Below are 22,521 nucleotides of genomic sequence, written 5' to 3'. Positions count from 1 at the left end.
AGGAGATAGAGAGCTCAGTGAAATGGAAGGAGATAGAGAGCTCAGCGATATGGAAGGAGATAGAGAGCTCAGTGATAGTGAAGGAGATAGAGAGCTCAGCGATATGGAAGGAGATATAGAGCTCAGTGATATGGAAGGAGATAGAGAGCTCACTGATATTGAAGGAGATAGAGAGCTCAGTGAAATGGAAGGAGATAGAGAGCTCACTGATATTGAAGGAGATAGAGAGCTCACTGATATTGAAGGAGATAGAGAGCTCGCTGATATTGAAGGAGATAGAGAGCTCAGCGACATGCTGTCGAGATAACACTCTCTCCACCAATGTCAGCAATACGAAGGAGCTGGTCATTGGCTCCACGAAGCCGAGTTGAGGACACTCTTCCCCCCCCTCCCCCCACCCCCTGTAGTAATGGTGCTGCAGTGGGGGTGGTTGAGAGAGCGTCAAGTTCCTGCGGGGAAATATCACCCACCATCTGTCCTGGACCACCTGGCTCAACGCTACAGTCAAGGAGGGACAACAACGCCTCTACTTCCTCAGGAAATTCAGCATGTCCATAAAGACCCCCACTGGTTTTCACCGAAGCACCGCAGAAAGCATTCCAGCTGGATGCATGCCAGCTTGGGGATGGCAACTGCTGTGCCCGGGACCGTGAGCAATTAGAGAGAGCTGTGAACACAGCCCAGTCCATGACACAAACCACCGACTCCATCCACACTTCCCTCTGCCTCGGGAAAGCAATCATCGTCATCACAGACCCTCCCACCCCCCAGTTATAATCTCTTCCACCCTCCTCCATCAAACAGGAGTTTGAAAACATGCAGCAACAGATTCATGAACAGCTTCTGCCCCGCTGTTTCTAGTTTTATAAACACATCTCTCATATTAGAGTTGGTCTTTCTTGGCAACTTCTCTGCAGCTGTAACACTATATTCTGCATTCTGTTCTGTTACCCTGATGTACGTGCATAAGATAGGATGTGTCTGGCTAGAACGCAAAATAATACCTTTCACTGTATCTCGGGACATGTGACAATAATAAATCTAAGCAAGTCAAAATCATCTCCTCACAGCCCCCTGTTTGTCACTGAGATCATCTTCGAGAATGCTACAGCTTAAAGTTTAATACTAAATAAAAAAACTAAGGAACTGCGGACGCTATAAATCAGGAACATCAGAAGTTGCTAGAAAATCTCAGCAGGTCTGGCAGCGTCTGCGAAGGAGAAAACAGAGTTACCGTTTCGGGTCCGGTGGCCCTTCCTCAGAACCCAGAAACATTACCTCGGATTTGTCTGACAGACCTACTGAGTGTTTCTAGCAACTTCTGTTTTTGTTTCAGGTTAAAGTTTATTGTCTTTTTCACAGTTACCTGATCTCTTTCTATCGCCACTTCCTGCATTTGCTTCAACGTTGCCTCAATGCGATCTCTGTACATCTGGGAATCCTTCTGTAGGGTCACACAACGCAGCTGATACACCTCCTTCTCGTCTAGGTACTTCACACAGAGAGAGACAGAGACTGGGTTACGAAGGAGTGCATTCTGCTGATGACGTGATCCCAGGAATGTTCTTCCCACTTAAAGCAAGTTAACACCAGGAGGGAGTTATCCTGGGAATAGTTTTAGACCATAAGACCATAAGACATAGGAGTGGAAGTAAGGCCATTTGGCCCATCAAGTCCACGCCGCCATTTAAATCATGGCTGATGGGCATTTCAACACCACTTCCCTGCACTCTCCCCGTAGCCCTTGATTCCTTGTGAGATCAAGAATTTGTTGATCTCTGCCTCAAAGGCATCCAATGTCCGGCCTCCACTGCACTCCACGGCAATGAATTCGACAAGTTTTGTAGGACTAAAGGGGCAGAGAGAGCAGCCAGAAGTCATTGTGCACATTGGCACTAACGACGTAGGAAGTAACAGGGGCCGGGTCCTGCAGAGTGATTATAGAGAGTGCAGAAAAATATTAAAACCAGTAGCTCGATGATGGTAACCTCTGAATTATTTCCAGTGCCCCATGCTAGTGAGGATAAGAGCAGGAGGACATGGCAGATGAATGTGTGGCCAAAGAATTGCTGCAGGGGGCCAGGGATTCAGATTGTTAGACGATTGGGACCTTTTCAGGGGCAGAGGTGACCTGTCCAAGAAGGGACCAGTGGTAGCTGAACTGGAGTGGGGGGGGGGGGGCAATATCCCGGTGGGGAGACAGGCCAGTGCTGCAAGGGAGGGTTTAAACTAGATTGACAGTGGGGTGGGATCCTCAACAACAGGGAGACAAGTGCGAGGCTGGAAAGAGACGCAGTAATCAGAAGTAGCAAGCTCAAGTGACTGGTCAGGGAGCGAGGAATGCCTGTTTGATTAAACACCATCTATTTCAATGGAAAAGGCCTGTCTGTTAAGGTCGATGAGCTGAGAGGGTGGATAGGTACATGGGACTAGGATATTATAGCCATTACAGAAACATGACTAAAGGAGGGATAGGCCTGACTGCGTAATGTGCCAGGGTAAAAGGTGCTTTAGGCAGTACAGAGGTGGAAGAAAGAGGGAAGGGGGAGTTGCATCTTTGATTAAGGGGATTATCACAGCAGTAGTAAGAGATGAAACAATTGGGGGATCATCCAGTGAGGATTTGTGGGTGGAGCTAAGAAATAAGAAGGGGATGGTGATGTTTTTGGGGTTATACTAAAGGCCCCCAAATAGTCAACAGGAATTAAATTAACAATTATGCAGCGAGATTAATGAGTCTTGCAGGAGCAATAGAGTTGTCATAGCGGGGGACTTTAATTTTCCTAACATACACTGAATTGGCATATTGTTAAGGGTTTAAACGGGGTGTAGATGTTGTGCAAGAAAGCTTCCTCAAGCAGTGTATGGAGGCTCCTATTCAAGAAAGGGCAAAGCTCGCCCAACTCTTGGGAAATAGGGCAGGACAGGTGACCGAGGTGAGAGTGGGAGACCACTTTGGGACCAGTGACCATTGTTCAAATAATTTTAAAACAGTTATACAGAAGGACAAAACTGGCCCACAGGTTCAAGTTCTAAATTGAGGCAAAGTTAATTTTGAAGGAATTTGACAGGAGCTTACAGGGGTTGATTAGAGTAGTTTGTTCGAGGGCAAAGGGACCTCTGGCAAGTGGGAGGCCTAGAGCTCGAGGTTTATGCAGACAAACAGAAAGCTGGAAGAACACAGTGAGCCAGGCAACATCTGGAGGAAAGGAGCAGTCAATGTTTTGGCATTACCCTTTCTCAGGGCTAGATGTGGGGGTAGGGAGGCTGCAGATAAAGGTTGGGCGGAGGGGTGGAGGGGGAAGGGTTGTGGTAGGTGGGCACAGGTGGTATGTACAACCCAGTTGGTCAATGGGAGGGATGAATCGGGTCAGTGGCTGGAAGGGAGGGTCAAAAGGTGGAATGGAAGGGAGGAGGTGGGGCTGGGAAGGGAGCTGGTGGATGGGTGGGAATTTTATTTGAAGTTGGAGAACTGGTGCCCAGGCAGAAGATAAAGTGTACTTCTTCTGACTTGTGTTGCGAGTCGCCGTGGCACTGGAGGAGGCCGAGGATGGACATGTCGGAGGGGGAGTGGATGGAGAGTGGGACATGGAGTTAAAGTTGGGGGGGTGACCAGGATGATAGGCTGACCGTTATGGGCCAGGTGGAGATGCTCAGCGAAATGGTCACCTAGTCGATGTTTAGTCACTCCAATGTAGAGAAGAGCACATCGGGAGCATTGGGTGCAGTAGACTGGGTTAGAGGAGATGCAGGTGAAGCTCTGTCTCACTTGGAAGGGCTGTTTAGGGCCCTGGATAGAGGTGAGGGAGGTGGTGTGTGGGCAGCTGTTGCATCTTTTACAGTTACAGGGGAAGGTTTGGAATGGTTGGTGGGGAGTGTGGCATGAACTAGGGAGTGGTGAAGGGCATGGTCCTTGCAGAAGGCAGAGAGGGTGGGGAGTAGATGATGTTCTGGGCGGTGGGGTCTGATTGGAGTTGGGGCAACTGTTTGAGGAGATGCATTGGATGCAGAGGCTGGGGGTGGAAAGTGAGGACAAGGGGGACGTTATCATTATTATGTCTTGCGGAGGTTGGTGGTTAAGAGCTGTGGAGCAGGGAATGGAGGAGGTGCGGTGGAGGGCTGTCTGGATGACGGGGTCGTGGGGACAGCATTGTTTGAAAAAGGCAGACATCTCGGATGCTTGGGAGTGGAATGTCTCTTTGTCAGAGCAGATGTGATGGAGATGGAGAAATTGGGAAAATGGGTTGGAGTTTTTGCAGGATACAGGGTGGGAGGAGGTGTCATCTGGGTAGCTATGGGAATTTATGGGTTTATAATAAATGTTGGTGTGTAAGTTGTCACCAGAAATGGAAACAAAGAGGTCAGAAAGGGGAGGGAGGTGCCTGGGTTAGACCAAGTGAATTTGAGGGCAGGTTGGAAGTTGTTAGCAAAGTGGATGAACTGCTCCAGTTCAGCCTGGGAACAGGATGCAGCATCAGTACAGTCATTGGTGTAATGGTGGAAGAGTCGGGGAACAATACCAGTGTACATACTGAAGAGGAACTGTTCAACACAATCAACAAACAGGCAGGTGTAGCTGGGGGCCATGCAAATGTCCACGGAAACCCCATTGATTTGGAGAAAATGGGAAGAATTGAAGGAAAAGATACTGAGGGTGAGGGCTATTTGTGTGAGGCAGAGGAGGGTATTGGTGGGGGGGAACTGGATGGGTCTAGTAGAGAGGAAAAAACTGAGGGCCTGTAGGCTGCAGTTGGGGAGTATGGGCGTGTAAAGGGATTGAATGTTCACAGGAAGGATGAAGTTTCCAATGAGATGGAGAGCATGGTTTGTGCCCCGGATGTAGGGCCAAAGGGGAGAGGATGGACTCGGGGTAGGAAGAGATGAGTTCGGTGGGGCGGAAGCATGCAGAGGCAATGGGTCAGTCGGTAGCTGGGCTTTTGGATCCTGGGGAGCAGGCAGTATGGGGCAGTATGGGGCTGGTGTGGTGGTGGGGGGGGGTGGGGTACTGGGGCTGGAGGTAGTGAAGGTGTTGAGGGTGAAGAGCAAGGTTGGCAGGGGTAGGGAACTCTCGATAACAAGAGATATTGAGGCTTTGAGCAGAAAGAGGAAGGAGGCATGGCTCAGGAACAGGTAGCTGAAATCAAGGGAATCCCTGGAGATAGATAGGGGATACAGGAGTTTACTGAAGAAGGAAGTCAGGAAGGCTAAAAGGGGACATAAGATAGCTTTAGCTGAGAAGAATAGGGTGATTCCAAATAGATCCTTTAAGTATATTAAAGGAGAAAGAATAACTAGAGAGAAAATAGGGCCCCCCTTGAGGACCAAAGTGGACATGTATATGTGGAACCGCAAGAGATGCGCTGCATTGTTCTATGTTCTATGTCCTCAATGAATATTTCTCCTCCGAGAAGGACACGAAGACTTGGGAACTTGGGGAAGTTAATGGGGATATCTTGGCAAGAGTCCATATCACTGTACAGGCGATGTTGGAAGTATTAGAATGTATGAAGGTGGATAAATCTCCTGGTCCTGTTCAGATATATCCAAGAACCCTGCAAGAGACTAGAGAAGAAATTGCGGGAGCCCTGGCTGACTTATTTGCATCATTGTTAGCCATGGGTGAGATCCTGGGCAACTGGAGGGTGCTGAATGTTGTGCCCTTATTCAAGAAGGGCTGCAAAGAAAAAACTGGGAATTATAGAGCAGTAAGCCTAACATCTGTGGTAGGTAGGTTACTTGAGAAGATTGAGGGATAAGATATACATGCATTTAGAAAGTCAGGGTTTGAGTAGGAGCAGTCAGCATGGCTTTGTGCGTGGGAGATCACACCTCACAAATTTGTTAGAGCACTTTGATGAAGTGATCAGGAAGGTTGATGAGGGCAGGGCGGTAGACATAGTCTATATGGATTTCAGTAAGACCTTTAATAAGGTTCCACATGGTTGGCTGCTCTGGAAGGTTAGATCACATGGAATCCAGGAAGATCTAGCAAGTTGGATACACGACTGGATGGATGGTAGGAAGCAGAGGGTAATAGTGAAAGGATGTTTGTTGGGCTGGAGGCCTGTGACTAGTGCCTTGCCTCAGGTATATCTATATCAATGATTTGGATAAGAATGTAAAAGGAATGATTGATAAGTCTGAGGATGACACTAAAACAGGCAGTATCGTGGACAGTGAGGAAGGTTATCAGAAATTGTAGCAGAGCCTTACTTCAGCTGGGGAATTGGACCAAGAAATGGCAAATGGATTTAATATAGACAAATGTATGGTGTGGCATTTTGGAAAGCCAAATCCAGGTAGGAATTTCACAGGGAATGGTAGGGCCTTAAGGAGAGTAGTGGAAGAAAGGAACCTTGGAGTACAGGTGCACGGTTCTCTGAAAGTGGAGTCACAGGTAGACAGGGCAGCGAAGAAGGGTCTTGGTGCACTGGCCGTCATCGATCAGAGTATTGAGTACAGAAGTTAGGAAGATATGTTGAGGGTGTACAGGGCATTGTAGAGCCCGCACGTGGAGTACTGTGTTCAGTTTTGGTCACCATTCTACAGAATCAATGTTATGAAACTGGAAAGAGTGCACAAAAAAATTACAAGGATGTTGCCAGGACTCAAGGGACTGAGTTACAGGGAGAGGTAGGAGAAGCTAGGACTTTTTTCTTTACAGCATAGGAGACTGACAGGGGATCTTGTAGAAGTGTATAAGATCATGAGAGGTATGGATAGGGCGAATGCACTGAGCCTTTTTCCTAGGGTTAGGGAATCAAGGACCAGAGGGCATCAGTTTAAGATAAAACGAGAAAGAATACATGGGAACCTGGGGAGCAACTTTTACACAGAGGGTGGCATGTGTATGGAATGAGTTGCCAGTGGAAGTGGCTGAGGTGGGTACATTAACAATAATTAAAAGGCATTTGGACAAATACGTGGAGAGAAAAGGTTTAGAAGGATATGGGCCAAGTGCAGGGAAATGGGGTTAGCGTAGACGAACATTCTGGTTGGCATGGACCATATTGAGTCAAAGGGCCTGCCTCTGCGCTACAGGACTCTATGGCTCTGAGCTCTTCCACCAGATGAGGCATCACACCCAACATTCATACATCACCACCAGGAGGCAATAGTGAGAAGGAAAAGCTTTCCTGCTGGGAGCGGTGAGAAGCTGGAGTTGGTTATCGTCAGGTTTTGAGTCTTGCCTGTAGTTTAATTTCAGTCGGAAATTGTAAATGTTCCAGTCACACACTAACTGCTTAGTTTCAGTTTGTTGTTGAGGTAATGTGACTGAACTGATTGAGTGCGCGGTCTACACTGGGGCAATGATCCTGCTAACAGGAATATTAATTCCTAGAGCCTGGCAGCTCTGTGTTTTGAAATCTATCCAATGACCTCAGTAACACCTTTTCACCAAACAAGGGCAGCCAGGACTCAGAGAGGTGGGGGGGGGGGTGGGGTTGGTGGGGTGGGGGGTTGGGGGAATGACTTGCCCACCCAGAGACTGGGGCCCTATCATCCACACTGAGGCAAGGGAAACTGCTGTTCTGGGACCTATATGTGACTCCAGTCCCACACAAACATGGCTGGCCTGGGACCTATATGTGACTCCAGTCCTACACAAACATGGCTGTCTTCCAGTCAGATCAAATCTCTGGTTCAAGGTGGTACCATTATCTTGGAAGCACTGGGGCATGAGCGGTAAATGCTGGCCCAGCCGGTAACACCCACTTCCAGAGAGTATTGTTAAGGGACACGCACCTTCTCCCGTAACTCCTCCACGGCCCTTAGCTCTTTGCGGAGATTGTAAATAGTGTTGACCAGGTCTTGATGTTCCTCTAACGCCGTCCTTCGGTCATCTTCCAGGATCTGAATGTACATCTTGTTTTTGTCAACTTTGTCAACCTTTACATCAAACAAATGCAGATTCATGAGTACCGCAGCTCACTTCTGTAAACTTGCTATAATATGTAGGTTAAGTCAGGAAGTGGAATGAATTATATTGTAATTGACTACACAGAAGCACAATGCATTCTGTTGAAATAGACTCTCCCAAATTAAGGACACTTATTGCTAGACCCAAATAACTGACATGATCTGATGTATAAGAAACATTCCCATCTCACAATGTGTCAAGTCATTGTTACAACGAAGATAACGCGGTGTGGAGCTGAATGAACACAGCAGGCCAAGCAGCATCAGGGGAGCAGGAAAGCTGACGTTTCATGTCTGGACCCTTCTTCAGAAATGGGGGAGGGGAAAGGATCCTGACCTGAAACATCAGCTTTCCTGCTCCTCTGATGCTGCTTGGCCTGCTGTGTTCATCCAGCTCCACACCTTGTTATCTCAGACTCTAGCATCGGCAGTTCCTACTACCTGTTATTGTTACAGCTAAACTGTATTAAATTCATGGGGACCTGTTGCATTTGCAATGTTCACTGAGTCAGGATCCCTGCCCACTTCCCGGATTTGTCACCAGATTCTACTGAGGTTGGTGTTTGCTGGTTCACCACGAAGTCATGGGGCTTCAGACTGGAGAATGGTGTGTGTAGATGGACCATTCTTTATGTAATATGTAGAGTGGAGGCAAGTGCTCATTCAGACTTTCTCGTCTCACTCACTGAAATGTTTCACAGAATGAGTAATGAATATCTGGGATACAAAGACAGCGAGATCAGAGTCAGAGATAATGGGAACTGCAGATGCTGGAGAATCCGAGATAACAAGGTGTGGGGCTGGATGGACACAGCAGGTCAAGCAGCATCAGAGTCTGAACTGTCAGCCATCTGCACATTTTACTGCAACAGCCCACGTGCATATCCACCCGGATAGGAGAGACTCTCCGAGACACTGTGTTCACTCCAGTAACCTCACTGCCACCTTCCCGCAGAACTACACAACTCAGGCAATTCAGCAACTGGCCCATTTACTTACTCAGCGTCTCTGCGCCCTACTCTGCTTGGAGTCAGTTTGTGACGGGGAGAGTCCTGGCCTCATTAACAGGAGCACAGGGCACAGGGGTGGGGGTGTGGTGTCACGCTGGTACAAAACTCTCATTAGACGCCAGCCGGAGTGTTGTGTAGAGTTCTGGGCGCTATACTAACAGAAATGCTTTTGAGGTAGAGAGTGCAGACGTGGTTCATAAGAATGGTTCCAGGAATGAGAAAATTTGGTGAGGAGGAGAGATTGAAGAGGAAGGGAGTGTTCTCCCTGCAACCTGAGGGGAGATTTGATAGGGATTTTCAAAATCATGGAGGTGGGGGAGGTACTGGACAGAGTGGATAGGGACAAACTGTTCCTGCTCATAAAAGAATGAGGAATGAGAGGGGCGTGGAATTACAGTGATGTGCAAGCCAAGCAAGGGGGATGTGCATAGTTAGGGCCTGGAATGCACAGCCTGGGAATATGGTGGAGGGAGGTTCAATCCAGGCATCGGAGAGAGAATTGGATGATGGTTTGGACTGAGGTAGTGTGCAGGGCTTTCAGGAAAAGACAGCAGATTGGCACTGGATAATGGGGCTGGTTTAATGAGCTAGAACAGACACGATGGGCCGAATTGTTTCCTTCATCACCCTCACAATTCGGGGTTCCTGGGACAGAGAGAGTGAGGGAGGTTTCTTCCCAGTGACTGTAGCTGGGAGCTGGATTTTGGTGAGGCACCAGGATTGTGTTTCACAGTTGCTAGTACAGACTTAATGGGCTGAATAGCCTCCGTTAGTGGCAGAATGATCTGACCAACAGCTGGGCACATGCAAAAAAAACAACAACCTACTTTTGTGAAGCAATTTTGTAGCAGTATGTTCTAAGGTACTTCACAGGGACATGATCAAACAATGTGCTTTACCAGGTCAGAGAGGGCTCAGCGTATAAGATGGCTTTCGTTCAGCATTTGCTAGGCCAACATCCAGCCCTCCGTGATTAAATGCAAGGTCAAAGATTTGAGCAGGACCCAACCATCAGTGACGTGGAGGAGGTTCAGAAGGGAGTTCCTGAGCTCAGGAGCCAAGAATCTAACAAAAACATGGCCAATGATGGTGGAGCAGTGGGAATTGGTGGAGGGCTAAGGGGCCAAGATTGGAGGCTGAAGGAAATAGATAGAGGAAGGAACATGGATGGAATTAAAATCCGGGACAAGAGGCTTCAAACCAAGGTGTTGCTGGGCTAGGGGCTAGTGTCGAGTTAGCTCAGAGTGTGTTGGTGGAACAGGTCTCAGTCAGGAACTGGACAAGAGGGGTTTCGGCTGAGCTGATGTACAAGGTGAGGGGGGGGGGGGCGGTGAGGGAGGAGGACAGCCTGACCTATGAGGGGGATAAATGAGGAGGGGATGGAAGTCACTCTGGGTCCACTGATGGAGTGTTACTCCTGGCTGGGTCAGCTCCTCCAAAACAACCAGCACCAAACAGCCCCAGGCAATGGTTTACCTTCGCGGGAGGGACCAGCTCCTGCAGCTTGGCTTTGAGTAGATCGTTCTCACGCTGAAGTTCCCAGATCAGTTCCTGCTTCGGTCTCTGCTCCATGGCATATTTAAGTTTCATGGTGTGTGTACGTTCAACCTTGTAGCCATCCTCAGCAAGCATCAGGCTGTGCTTCAGTCTCTCAATCTGCAGCGGGGTCAGGAGCACACAGCATACGGTCAGCACATCAACATCAGGCAGGGAGCCAACCCTATCGCAAACAGCTCCGCATGGGCAAAGGCTCAACTCCACAGGGAAAAGGAAAAGGTCCATTGGGATTGGGGACAGTGGAAGTGAATGGGAAGTGGTTTGGGGCCATTGGGATTTGGGACAGTGGGAGTGAATGGGAAGGGGTTTGGATCCATCAGGATTGGGGACAGTGGGATTGAAGGGGTAGGGGTTTTGGTCCTTTGGGATAGGCGACAGTGGGAGTGAATGGAAAGGGGTTTGGGGCCATTGGGATTGGGGACAGTGGTAGTGAATGGGAAGGTGTTTGGGGCCATTGAGATTGGGGACAGTGGGAGTGAATGGGAAGAGGTTTGGGGCCATTGGGATTGGGGACAGTGGGAGTGAATGGGAAGGGGTTTGGGGCCATTGGGATTGGGGACAGTGGGAGTGAATGGGAAGGGGTTTGGATCCATCAGGATTGGGGACAGTGGGAGTGAATGGGAAGTGGTTTGGGTCCATTGGGATTGGGGACAGTGGGAGTGAATGGGAAGGGGTTTGGGTCCATTGGGATTGGGGACAGTGGGAGTAAATGGGAAGGGGTTTGGGGCCATTGGGATAGGGGACAGTGGTAGTGAATGGGAAGGGGTTTGGGGCCATTGGGATTGGGGACAGTGGGAGTGAATGGGAAGGGGTTTGGGTCCATTGGGATTGGGGACAGTGGAAGTGAATGGGAAGGGGTTTGGCGCCATTGGGATAGGGGACAGTGGTAGTGAATGGGAAGGGGTTTAGGGCCATTGGGATTGGGGACAGTGGGGGTGAATGGGGAGGGGTTTGGGGCCATTGGGATTGGGGACAGTGGGAGTGAATGGGAAGGGGTTTTGGGCCATTGGGATTGGGGACAGTGGGAGTGAATGGGAAGGGGTTTGGGGCCATTGGGATTGGGGACAGTGGAAGTGAATGGGAAGGGGTTTGGGGCCAAAGGGATTGGGGACAGTGGGAGTGAATGGGAAGGGGTTTGGGGCCATTGGGATTGGGGTCAGTGGGAGTGAATGGGAAGGGGTTTGGGGCCAAAGGGATTGGGGACAGTGGGAGTGAATGGGAAGGGGTTTGGGGCCATTGGGATTGGGGACAGTAGGAGTGAATGGGAAGGGGTTTTGGGCCATTGGGATTGGGGACAGTGGGAGTGAATGGGAAGGGGTTTGGGTCCATTGGAATTGGGGACAGTGGAAGTGAATGGGAAGGGGTTTGGGGCCAAAGGGATTGGGGACAGTGGGAGTGAATGGGAAGGGGTTTGGGGCCATTGGGATTGGGGTCAGTGGGAGTGAATGGGAAGGGGTTTGGGGCCATTGGGATTGGGGTCAGTGGGAGTGAATGGGAAGGGGTTTGGGGCCATTGGGATTGGGGACAGTGGGAGTGAATGGGAAGGGGTTTGGGGCCATTGGGATTGGGGACAGTGGGAGTGAATGGGAAGGGGTTTGGGTCCTTCTGCATTAAATGGACGTTTCCATTCAAAGCAAGAATCTAAAGGATGTCCTGGTATTGGAGAGGGATGTGGAAACAGGGGAATCAGCAGGGGCCTGGGAATGATTGGGATTAATGGGAATCACAGCCATGTTTCCCCATCAAACCCACCTCCAGCTGCAGGTCTCGGTTCTTCATCAGTGCTGCATTCTTTTCCTCACTCTGCATTGCAAATTCCTTTGCCCATTTATAATTCTCCTCCTTGCAGTTCTTCAGCTCCTCACTATAATTGTTCCGCTCTTCCCTCATCTTCCAGAATCGCTCCTGATGTTTCTGCAACTCGTTCACTTTGACCTGGAGCTGTTTGATGTGATCATCTTTCTTAGACAGCTCAATGGTCAGCGCCTGAAGTCGCCTGTTACTGTGAATAGCAGCTTGTTGCTGTTTCTGGACTTCCGCCATCAGCAACTGTGTCAGGCTTGACTCCCCACCAGCATCTGAGTGAACACACACACACACACACACACAGAGCCCAGCCTGAATCTGATAGCCTCCAGCAGCATCCCGAACATTAACTTGCAAGCGTCTCCATTACACTGTCTGTGCGGGGGGGCTGGCAGCTGAACTGAGCAAGGCAGCACAAACACAGCTAGGATTACTGTTCTCTCTCTCTCTCTCACTTAGTCTCCACTTTCCAGAGAAATGAATTATTATGGAGAGAGTCACTGGTCAATTGACTGTGGGAGGTCGCACACTAATGCCTGCTCCTGTCCTCAACTGATGTGAAAGACAATTAAAACAGACAGGAGCTCATGGTTAAGTACCCCAGGGTCATTTCACTATCAGTTGGAGCGTGGTTAGGATTTCAATAGGACAGAAACGTAAATTACATTGTGCACAGCAAGATTCCAGACTAGCTGTAAATTAAATGGTGTAGATTGAGGAGCGATTTCACAAGGACATCAGGGAGGTCTTCCCAGTTATGGCCCAACAGCGCAGTCCTCCCTCAGTGCTGACCCTCCGACAGTGCCTACTCCCTCAGCACTGACCCTCTGACAGTGCCCGCTCCCTCAGTGCTGACCTTCCGACAGTGCCCGCTCCCTCAGCACTGGCCCTCCGACAGTGCCCGCTCCCTCAGCACTGGCCCTCCGACAGTGCCCGCTCCCTCAGCACTGGCCCTCCGACAGTGCCCGCTCCCTCAGCACTGGCCCTCCGACAGTGCCCGCTCCCTCAGCACTGGCCCTCCGACAGTGCCCGCTCCCTCAGCACTGGCCCTCCGACAGTGCCCGCTCCCTCAGCACTGGCCCTCCGACAGTGCCCGCTCCCTCAGCACTGGCCCTCCGACAGTGCCCGCTCCCTCAGCACTGACCTTCCGACAGGCCTGCTCCCTCAGCACTGACCCTCCGACAGTGCCCGCTCCCTCAGCACTGACCCTCCGACAGTGCCTGCTCCCTCAGCACTGACGCTCTGACAGTGCCCACTACCTCAGCACTGACCCTCCGACAGTGCCCGCTCCCTCAGCACTGACACTCCGACAGTGGCCACTCCCTCAGCACTGACCTTCTGACAGTGCCCGCTCCCTCAGCACTGACCCTCAGACAGTGCCCGCTCCCTCAGCACTGACCCTCCGACAGTGCCCACTCCCTCAGCACTGACCCTCAGACAGTGCCCGCTCCCTCAGCACTGACCCTCCGACAGTGCCCACTCCCTCAGGACTGACCTTCCGACAGTGCGGCGCTCCCTCAGCACTGACCCTCCGACAGGCCTGCTCCCTCAGCACGGACCCTCCGACAGTGCCCACTCCCTCAGCACTGACCCTTTGACAGTGCCCACTCCCCCAGCACTGACCTTCTGACAGTGCCCACTCCCTCAGCACTGACACTCCGACAGTGCCCACTCCCTCAGCACTGACCTTCCGACAGTGCCCGCTCCCTCAGCACTGACCCTCCGACAGTGCCCACTCCCTCAGGACTGACCTTCCGACAGTGCGGCACTCCCTCAGCACTGACCCTCTGACAGGCCTGCTCCCTCAGCACTGACCCTCCGACAGTGCCCACTCCCTCAGCACTGACCCTTTGACAGTGCCCGCTCCCTCAGCACTGACCCTCCGACAGCGCGGCACTCCCTCAGCACTGACCCTCCGACAGGCCTGCTCCCTGAGCACTGACCCTCCGACAGTGCGGCGCTCCCTCAGCACTGACCCTCCGACAGTGTTCACTCCCTCAGCACTGACGCTCTGACAGTGCCCGCTCCATCAGCACTGACCCTCCGACAGTGCTCACTCCCTCAGCACTGACCCTGCGACAGTGCTCACTCCCTCAGCACTGACCCTGCGACAGTGCTCACTCCCTTAGCACTGACTCTCCGACAGCGCCCGCTCCCTCAGCACTGACCCTGCGACAGTGCACACTCCCTCAGCACTGACCCTCCGACAGTGCCCACTCCCTCAGCACTGACCCTGCGACAGTGCTCACTCCCTCAGCACTGACCCTCCGACAGTGCCCACTCCCTCAGCACTGACCCTGCGACAGTGCACACTCCCTCAGCACTGACCCTCCGACAGTGCCCACTCCCTCAGCACTGACCCTGCGACAGTGCTCACTCCCTCAGCACTGACCCTGCGACAGTGCCCACTCCCTTAGCACTGACGCTCCGACAGGGCCCGCTCCCTCAGCACTGGCCCTCCAACAGTGTCCGCTCCCTCAGCACTGACCCTCCGACAGTGTCCGCTCCCTCAGCACTGACCCTCTGACAGTGTCCCCTCCCTCAGCACTGACCCTCTGACAGTGTCCCCTCCCTCAGCACTGACCCTCCGACAGTGTCCCCTCTCTCAGCACTGACCCTCCGACAGCGTCCGCTCCCTCAGTGCTGGTGGTGGGTCAGAGGGAGTTTGGAGCAGGGGGGTGAGCAGCGAGTTTTGTTCCTGTGGGAGCTGAGGGAGTGTGGTTGAAAAGTGCGAGGGTGGAGTAGATAGCCAGCGGTGCTGGTTCGAATTTGCGCCTTACCCAGGATGACAGAGAATGTGCGGGTGGGCTCCTGGCCGGTGATGCGGAGGTATAGCTCGGGGTAGTACAGCTCCAGGCTCTCCAGAAACGCAATGTGGCCTTTACTGCCTGTCCTCTGGAGAATGTCGAGCAGCATCCCTGTGAACACAACACGCAGCAGGAGGAGGTGATGGTCACGGGACATGTCCCACACACTCACCATGGACGTATCGCTGGCTTGGCCAAAAAGCCCCATCTGTCCTTTGCGGAAATTTACTGTGCGAACCTGATTGGTCCCTATTGCCAGGCCCGGTAGCACCAGAGGAGCAGGAAAGTCAATGTTTTTGGTTGGCACCTTCTTCAGAAATGAAGAAAAAGGGTCCAGACCCGAAATGTCAGCTTTCCTGCTCCTCTGATCCTGCTCGGCCTGCTGTGTTCATCCAGCTCTACACCTTGTTATCTCAGATTCTCCAACATTGGCAGTTCCTACTGTCTCTGATCCCATTGTCAGTCTGGCTCCGGGACCGGGAGGCTGAGTTCACACAAAACATCTAACACAGCATTCAGGCTCACTTCAATACACAGGACAGGAAAATATATTATCACCCTCACACACACACACACACCTCGACACACACGGACACACACACTCTCTCTCACACACACACACACACCGACACACACATCTCGACACACATGGACACATACTCTCTCTCACACACACATACTCTCTCTCACACACACACACACACACACGCACACAATCATACACACACGCCCACACACACACACCCACCCTGACACACTCAAACCCAACACACAGAGACACACACACACACACACACACACACACACACCCTGACATATACACACACACCCACACCCAACACAGACACACACACACACACCCTGACATATACACACACACACACATGCACACACCCACCCTGACACACTCAAACCCACCACACAGAGACACACACCCTGACATATACACACACACACATACATACACCCTGACGCACACACAATCATACACACACACATACACCCTGACATACACACACACGCCCTGACACATACACACAATCATACACCCTGACATACACAGACACAATCATATACACACACACACACACACACACACACACACACACACACACACACACACACACACACTCTGATATACACACACAGACACACACACATACTCTCACACACACACATACTCACACACACACACATCACGACACACATGGACACACATACTCTCTCTCACACAATCATACACACACGCCCACACACACACACACTCTCTCTCACACACACACACCCACCCTGACACACACACACACACATCCTGACATATACACACACACCCACCCTGACACACTCACACCCAACACACAGAGACACACACACACACACACCCTGACATATACACACACACCCACACACCCACCCACATACACCCTGACACACACAGACACAATCATACACACACACACACACACACACACACACACACACACACACTCTCTCTCACACACACACACACTCTCTCACACACACACACACACACACACACACACTCACTCACACACACACACCAAACGGGTTAAATTGAAAGATCTGTGAATGGTCAGAAATGATTGCCATGAAGTGATAACTGGAGTAAACCTGTGTTGTATAGAAAGGGAAGGGGGGCCCTGTCAATGTTGTGGAGCCTAGTGGATCCGTTACGTTGGGGCTAAGCTAATTGCTCTAGCTGGGGAGGGGTGCTGGATGAGAAATTGTCTGCGGGGGGTGCAGCTCCCTAGATCCTTGATACCCACCTGTGCTCATTGAGGTTTTGAAAGCAAGAACTGAGAGATTGTGATGGTGCTGTAGCTAATGGTAGGTAATGTTAGGGAGGCAGGAAAAGCTTCAGAGATAATGGGAACTGCAGATGCTGGAGATTCCAAGATAATAAAATGTGATCAGAGATAATGGGAACTGCAGATGCTGGAGATTCCAAGATAATAAAATGTGAGGCTGGATGAACACAGCAGGCCCAGCAGCAACTCAGGAGCACAAAAGCTGACGTTTCGGGCCTCTCTGATGAAGGGTCTAGGCCCGAAACGTCAGCTTTTGTGCTCCTGAGATGCTGCTGGGCCTGCTGTGTTCATCCAGCCTCACATTTTATTATCCAGGAAAAGCTTGTTCTCCTTCGAGCAGGGAAGGCTGAGTGCGTCAGTGGAATCGGACTGAGGTGTACAATTTTCGAGGGACATGGGCATCTAAATAGAGAGGAATGATTCCCCATAGTGGAGGTGTGAATACTAATGGGGGTAAACAGGGAGGGGGGCAGTTTGAAACGAGGAGCAGAAGGTATATCAGGGTGCTTGGTTTAACCCTGAGGTGGGGGGCATGCAGAATCTGGAACTGTCACTCAGTTTTGGTGGGGTGGGGATGCAGGGAGAGGCAGGATCTGTTATAGTCTGTTTGAAGGGGGACACTTGAAATGCTGCAGAATGCCACAGCCAAGCTCAGGGAAATGGGACGAGAGAGGATAGCAGCTGGGTGACACGATGGGCCGAAAGGCCTCTTTCTGTGCAGGAACACTCAGTGAGTCTGACCCAGTGTCTGGTGCTGAGGCACACCACCAACATTCCCCCTCCCTGCCAGCCCCCGTCCTGGCAGGGGTGGTGAGGTAACCCCATGGCATTGCTCACTTCCTGCCACAGTAACATTCTCTGACAGACACATTTCCCTTCATTACACAGGAAGGGCCCTGCTGGGAGAAAGGAGCTGCCGAGGTGATAACGCAGAGTGGAGCTGGAGGAACACTGCAGGCAGCGTCAGAGGGGCACCTCTGAAGAAAGGTCTTGACCTGAAATGTCAGCTTTCCTGCTCCAAAAGCATTGCTCCCTTGTTTGAAACTACAATCGCCTCTGTTTGCAGGAACGGTTTATCGTGGAGGGGCCGGTGTTGGACTGGGGATGGGGAAGGTCAGAAATCAGCCGACATCAGGTTACAATCCAACAGGTTTGTTTGAAAACGCAAGCTTTCGGAGCTCTGGGAGGGTAGGAACTGCCACTGCTGGAGTCAGAGATAACACAGTGTGGATCTGGGTGAGCACAGCAGGCCGGGCAGCATCAGAGGAGCAGGAAAGCTGGCGTTTCGGGTCTGGACCCTTCTTCAGAAGTTCTGCTCCTCCCTCGGTGGTGGGGGGGGGGGGGGGGGGTGTGGGTACCACACCAAATGAAGGAGCGAGGCGTTGAGAGCTTGTACGGACCTGTTGACTGTGACCTGGTGTCAGGTAATTTCTGACCAGGATCAATTTGGGACCATGACAAGCCTCCTCGTGACTCCAGGCCCACAGCCCTGTAGTTGACCTGTCATGCCCTCTGGAATAGCCTGAGTGAGACAGTCAGTTCAAGGGCAATTAGGGGTGGGGTTGGGAATATTGGCCCAGCCAGAGACACCCTCGCCTCCCCCAGCACCAGGTGGCCCAGCCTCCCACACACCCCGCCATCGCTGCAGGGATGGGCCTTTGCACTGACCTACTTTTCTTCGCCGGGTAACCAGGCTGGGGTCATTGAAGATCTGCTCCTCATCGTCGTGAATGAGCACTTTGCACTGGCGCAGGTACGGCGTGATCCTGGATGGCTCAATCACCGCGGTCAGCTTCGCTCGGTAATTCTCCAAGTTATTCCACAGCTCATTCCCATCTGCTTCGCTCTGATCCGACATCACAGCCCGGCTACCTGCAGGCAGGTCACCAGGTCAAACACCTCAGAACAGGAGGAGGCCATTCAGCCCATCGAGCCTGCTTCGCCTCTCAGTCAGATCATGTTGGGCTGATAATCCTCCCTCCACTTCCCTGTAACCCTTCATTCCCTTCCTGATCTGTCTCTCTCAGCCTCCAGTGGGCTTAATGGCCCAGCTTCGACAGCCCTCTGCAGTGAAGAATTCCACAGATTCATTACAGTATGAGAGAAGAAATTCCTCCTCATCTCTGTCTTCAATGTACAACTATACAGTAATACAGTGTAGAAACAGGCCCTTCAGCCCACAGTGTCTATGCTGACCCACAAACACCAAACTACACCAATCCCAGACCCGACTATGCCCTGGTGTGGTAGGTGTTCATCCAGATACAGCTTGAAAGTTAAGACATAACCTGTCTCTCTCAGACAGAACATTCCAGACTTCCAACATCTGCAGGGCAAGAACATTCTTCCCCAGATCTCCTCTAAACTGCTTACCCCTCACCGCAAACTCTTGCCTCTGGTCTTAGACACATCTCCATAGGGAAGACATTACCACAATCTACTCTGTCTATATCCCCTTGTAATGTTGTAAACCTCAATCGATTCCCCCCCTCAGCCTCCTCTGCTCCAAGGAAAACAATCCCAGCCAATCCAGCCTTTCCTCATACCAGAGACTTTTCATCCCAGGCAACATCCTGGTGAACCTCCACTGCACTTTCTCCAGTACAGTCACATCCTTCTGATAATGTGGCGACCAGAGCTGCACACAGTATTCTATCTGCAGCCGAACCAATGTTTTATTAAGTTGTAACAACCCTTCCTTGCTCCTATATTCTATACCGTAGCTAATGAAAGCAAACATCCTGTGTTTTCTGAAGAAGACCCAAAACGTCAGCTTTCCTGCTCCTCTGATGCTGCTTGGCCTGCTGTGTTCATCCAACACTACACGTTGTTATATCAAACATCCTGAGTGCCTTCTTCACCACCCTGTCTACCTGTGCTGAAACCTTCAGGGATCTTTGGACTTGTATACCAAGGTCCCTTTGTTCGTCAGTATTCCCCAGAAACCTACCATTTGTTGTGTATGTCCTTCCCTGACCAGAGCTCCCAAAATGTGTTACCTTGCAATTATCAGAATTAAATTCCATCTGCCAAATCACTGCCCAATTTACCAGCTGATCAATATCAGACTGTAGCCTGAGATCATCCTCCACATAATCAACAACACCACCAATTCTCATGGCCTCAGTAAACTTACGAATTATACCTTCTACTTTCACACCCAAGTCATTAATGTACAGAATAAACAGTGAGGTCCCAGCACCGATCCCTGTGGTACACCCCTGGTCACAGGCTTCCAATCATGAAAATACAACCCTCCACCATCACCCTTTGCCTCTGGTGTCCAAGCCAATTTGGATAGTTTGCCAACTGGTCTTGAATCCCATTGGATTCTTACCTTTTGGACCAGTCTTCCATGTGGGATCTTGTCAAAGAATCTACGGAAGTTGATGTAAACCCCATCCACCGCATCACCTTCATCAATATCTTTACTCCACATTTCAAAAAACTTAGTCAGGATCTCCCTCGAACCAATCCAATCTGACCATGACTGATCAATCTCTGCCTTTACAACTATTCATTAATCTTGACTTTCAGAATCTTTTCCAAGAATTTCCCTGCCCCTGACATTTGGAGATACTGCAGGAAATGCTTCATGAATAAATGCCGCTGTGAAAACTTTCTCTTTCACTCGCAGGAGCAGTCACAGGAGACGCACGCCACAAACAAATTTATTAAAAAGAGTTTCTCCACATTTCTGCAGCCGCACAACCTGATATTTTCCACTTCTACCAATCTAAATCAGAACGACACCCATCCCTTTCCCCACTGAGAGTCAGTGTGTGTGGGACTGTACCCCAGTGAGAGTCAGTGTGTGTGGGACTCTACCCCAGTGAGAGTCAGTGTGTGTGGGAGCCCGTACCCCGGTGAGAGTCACTGTATATGGAAGCTGTACCCCAGTGAGAGTCACTGTATATGGAAGCTGTACCCCAGTGAGAGTCAGTGTGTGTGGGACTGTACCCCAGTGACAGTCAGTGTGTGTGGGACTGTACCCCAGTGACAGTCAGTGTGTGTGGGACTGTACCCCAGTGAGACTCAGTGTGTGTGGGAGCCCGTAACCCAGTGAGAGTCAGTGTGTGTCGGACTGTAGCCCAGTGAGCGTCAGTGTGTGTGGGAGCTGTAACCCAGTGAGCGTCAGTGTGTGTGGGAGCTGTAACCCAGTGAGCGTCAGTGTGTGTGGGAGCTGTACCCCACTGAGAGTCAGTGTTTGTGGGACTGTACCCCAGTGAGAGTCAGTGTGTGTGGAACTGTACCCCAGTGAGAGTCAGTGTGTGTGGGAGCCCATACCCCAGTGAGAGTCAGTGTGTATGGGAGCTGTACCCCAGTGAGAGTCAGTGTGTGTGGGACTGTACCCCAGTGAGAGTCAGTGTGTGTGGGACTGTACCCCAGTGAGAGTCAGTGTGTGTGAGCCGCACCCCAGTGAGGGTCAGTGTGTGTGGGAGCCCGTACCCAAGTGAGAGTCAGTGTGTGTCGGAATGTTCCCCAGTGAGAGTCAGTGTGTGTCGGACTGTAGCCCAGTGAGCGTCGGTGTGTGTGGGAGCTGTAACCCAGTGAGGGTCAGTGTGTGTGGGAGCTGAACCCCGGTGAGGGTCAGTGTGTGTGGGAGCCTGTACCCCACTGAGAGTCAGTGTGTGTGGGACTGTACCCCAGTGAGAGTCGGTGTGTGTGGGACTGTACCCCAGTGAGAGTCAGTGTGTGTGGGACTGTAGCCCAGTGAGAGTCAGTGTGTGTGGGACTGTACCCCAGTGAGAGTCGGTGTGTGTGGGACTGTATCCCAGTGAGAGTCAGTGTGTGTGGGACTGTACCCCAGTGAGAGTCAGTGTGTGTGGGACTGTATCCCAGTGAGAGTCAGTGTGTGTGGGACTGTACCCCAGTGAGAGTCAGTGTGTGTGGGACTGTATCCCAGTGAGAGTCAGTGTGTGTGGGAGCTGTGATTTAAATAAAAATCCTTGAACAAAACAGAAATCAAACGTTTGCATGAAAGGTCCAAAAATAATGTAAATTCCTAGAAATGCTGCCTTGGTGTCTGTGTTTACGTTTTGCTGTCTTTGCACCTTCGTGAGTGTCAGGTGAGAGAAATTCTGCTTTTTTTGGAGGTTGCGAGGGAAGTGGTGGGGGTCATGTCATTAACAGTCACTTTTCAAACAATTAATCCTTCTCCCCCTCCAACATTCCCACTCCTCCCAACCCCCACCCTCTCATCAGAGTCTTAGACAGTGGGCTCTAAGCACCCCCACACACCTCCAACAAGGGAAGGCTTTAGCAACAATTAATGTTAATACTCACTCCCGCTGGAAATCTGGCAGAAACATGTAGCACTCCGACACACCAGCAACACTGCAGAAAGAGGAAGTTTCAATGAATTTGAGAGTTTGGATATTGTGGGTGGGGTGGGGTGGGGTGGCTTGACAAATCACGAGATACAATGTCTCAACCACTTACTGTCATTCACGTGTACATTCATTGGAAGGTTTTGAGCAAGGCCATTCGGTCTATTGTGTATGGCCTGGGCCAGCTCCCATCCATACATGATAAGGTGGTGACATGGTAATGCAGTGGCTTAATTTGGTGGTAACCAAACACTGGTTTTGG

At 51.1% G+C, this 22,521-nt stretch overlaps 1 protein-coding gene across 2 annotated transcripts in view; it reads right to left on the bottom strand.

Moving 5' to 3' along the window:
• The window catches only part of card9 (caspase recruitment domain family, member 9), a 69,472-nt gene extending 47,220 nt beyond the window's left edge, over positions 1–22,252 (bottom strand). The window contains exons 1-7 of one of the 2 annotated variants that reach the window (XM_059638341.1): positions 22,216–22,252; positions 18,598–18,801; positions 15,074–15,211; positions 12,240–12,565; positions 10,407–10,586; positions 7,747–7,890; positions 1,367–1,492 (exon numbers count right to left, since the gene is read on the bottom strand). In XM_059638341.1, the coding sequence (XP_059494324.1) occupies positions 1,367–1,492; positions 7,747–7,890; positions 10,407–10,586; positions 12,240–12,565; positions 15,074–15,211; positions 18,598–18,787 (1,104 nt within the window). In that variant the 5' untranslated portion in view covers positions 18,788–18,801; positions 22,216–22,252. Of the gene's footprint in view, positions 1–1,366; positions 1,493–7,746; positions 7,891–10,406; positions 10,587–12,239; positions 12,566–15,073; positions 15,212–18,597; positions 18,802–22,215 lie in introns of those variants that run through there. The other variant, XM_059638342.1, reaches the window with a different exon arrangement.
• Positions 22,253–22,521: the final 269 nt, after the last annotated feature.

This window comes from Stegostoma tigrinum, chromosome 29 (assembly GCF_030684315.1).
Source record: "Stegostoma tigrinum isolate sSteTig4 chromosome 29, sSteTig4.hap1, whole genome shotgun sequence".
Classification (NCBI taxonomy): Eukaryota; Metazoa; Chordata; class Chondrichthyes; order Orectolobiformes; family Stegostomatidae; genus Stegostoma; species Stegostoma tigrinum.
The sequence above is the reverse complement of the archived record's forward strand: the minus strand, read 5'-3'. Positions and strand labels throughout refer to the sequence as shown.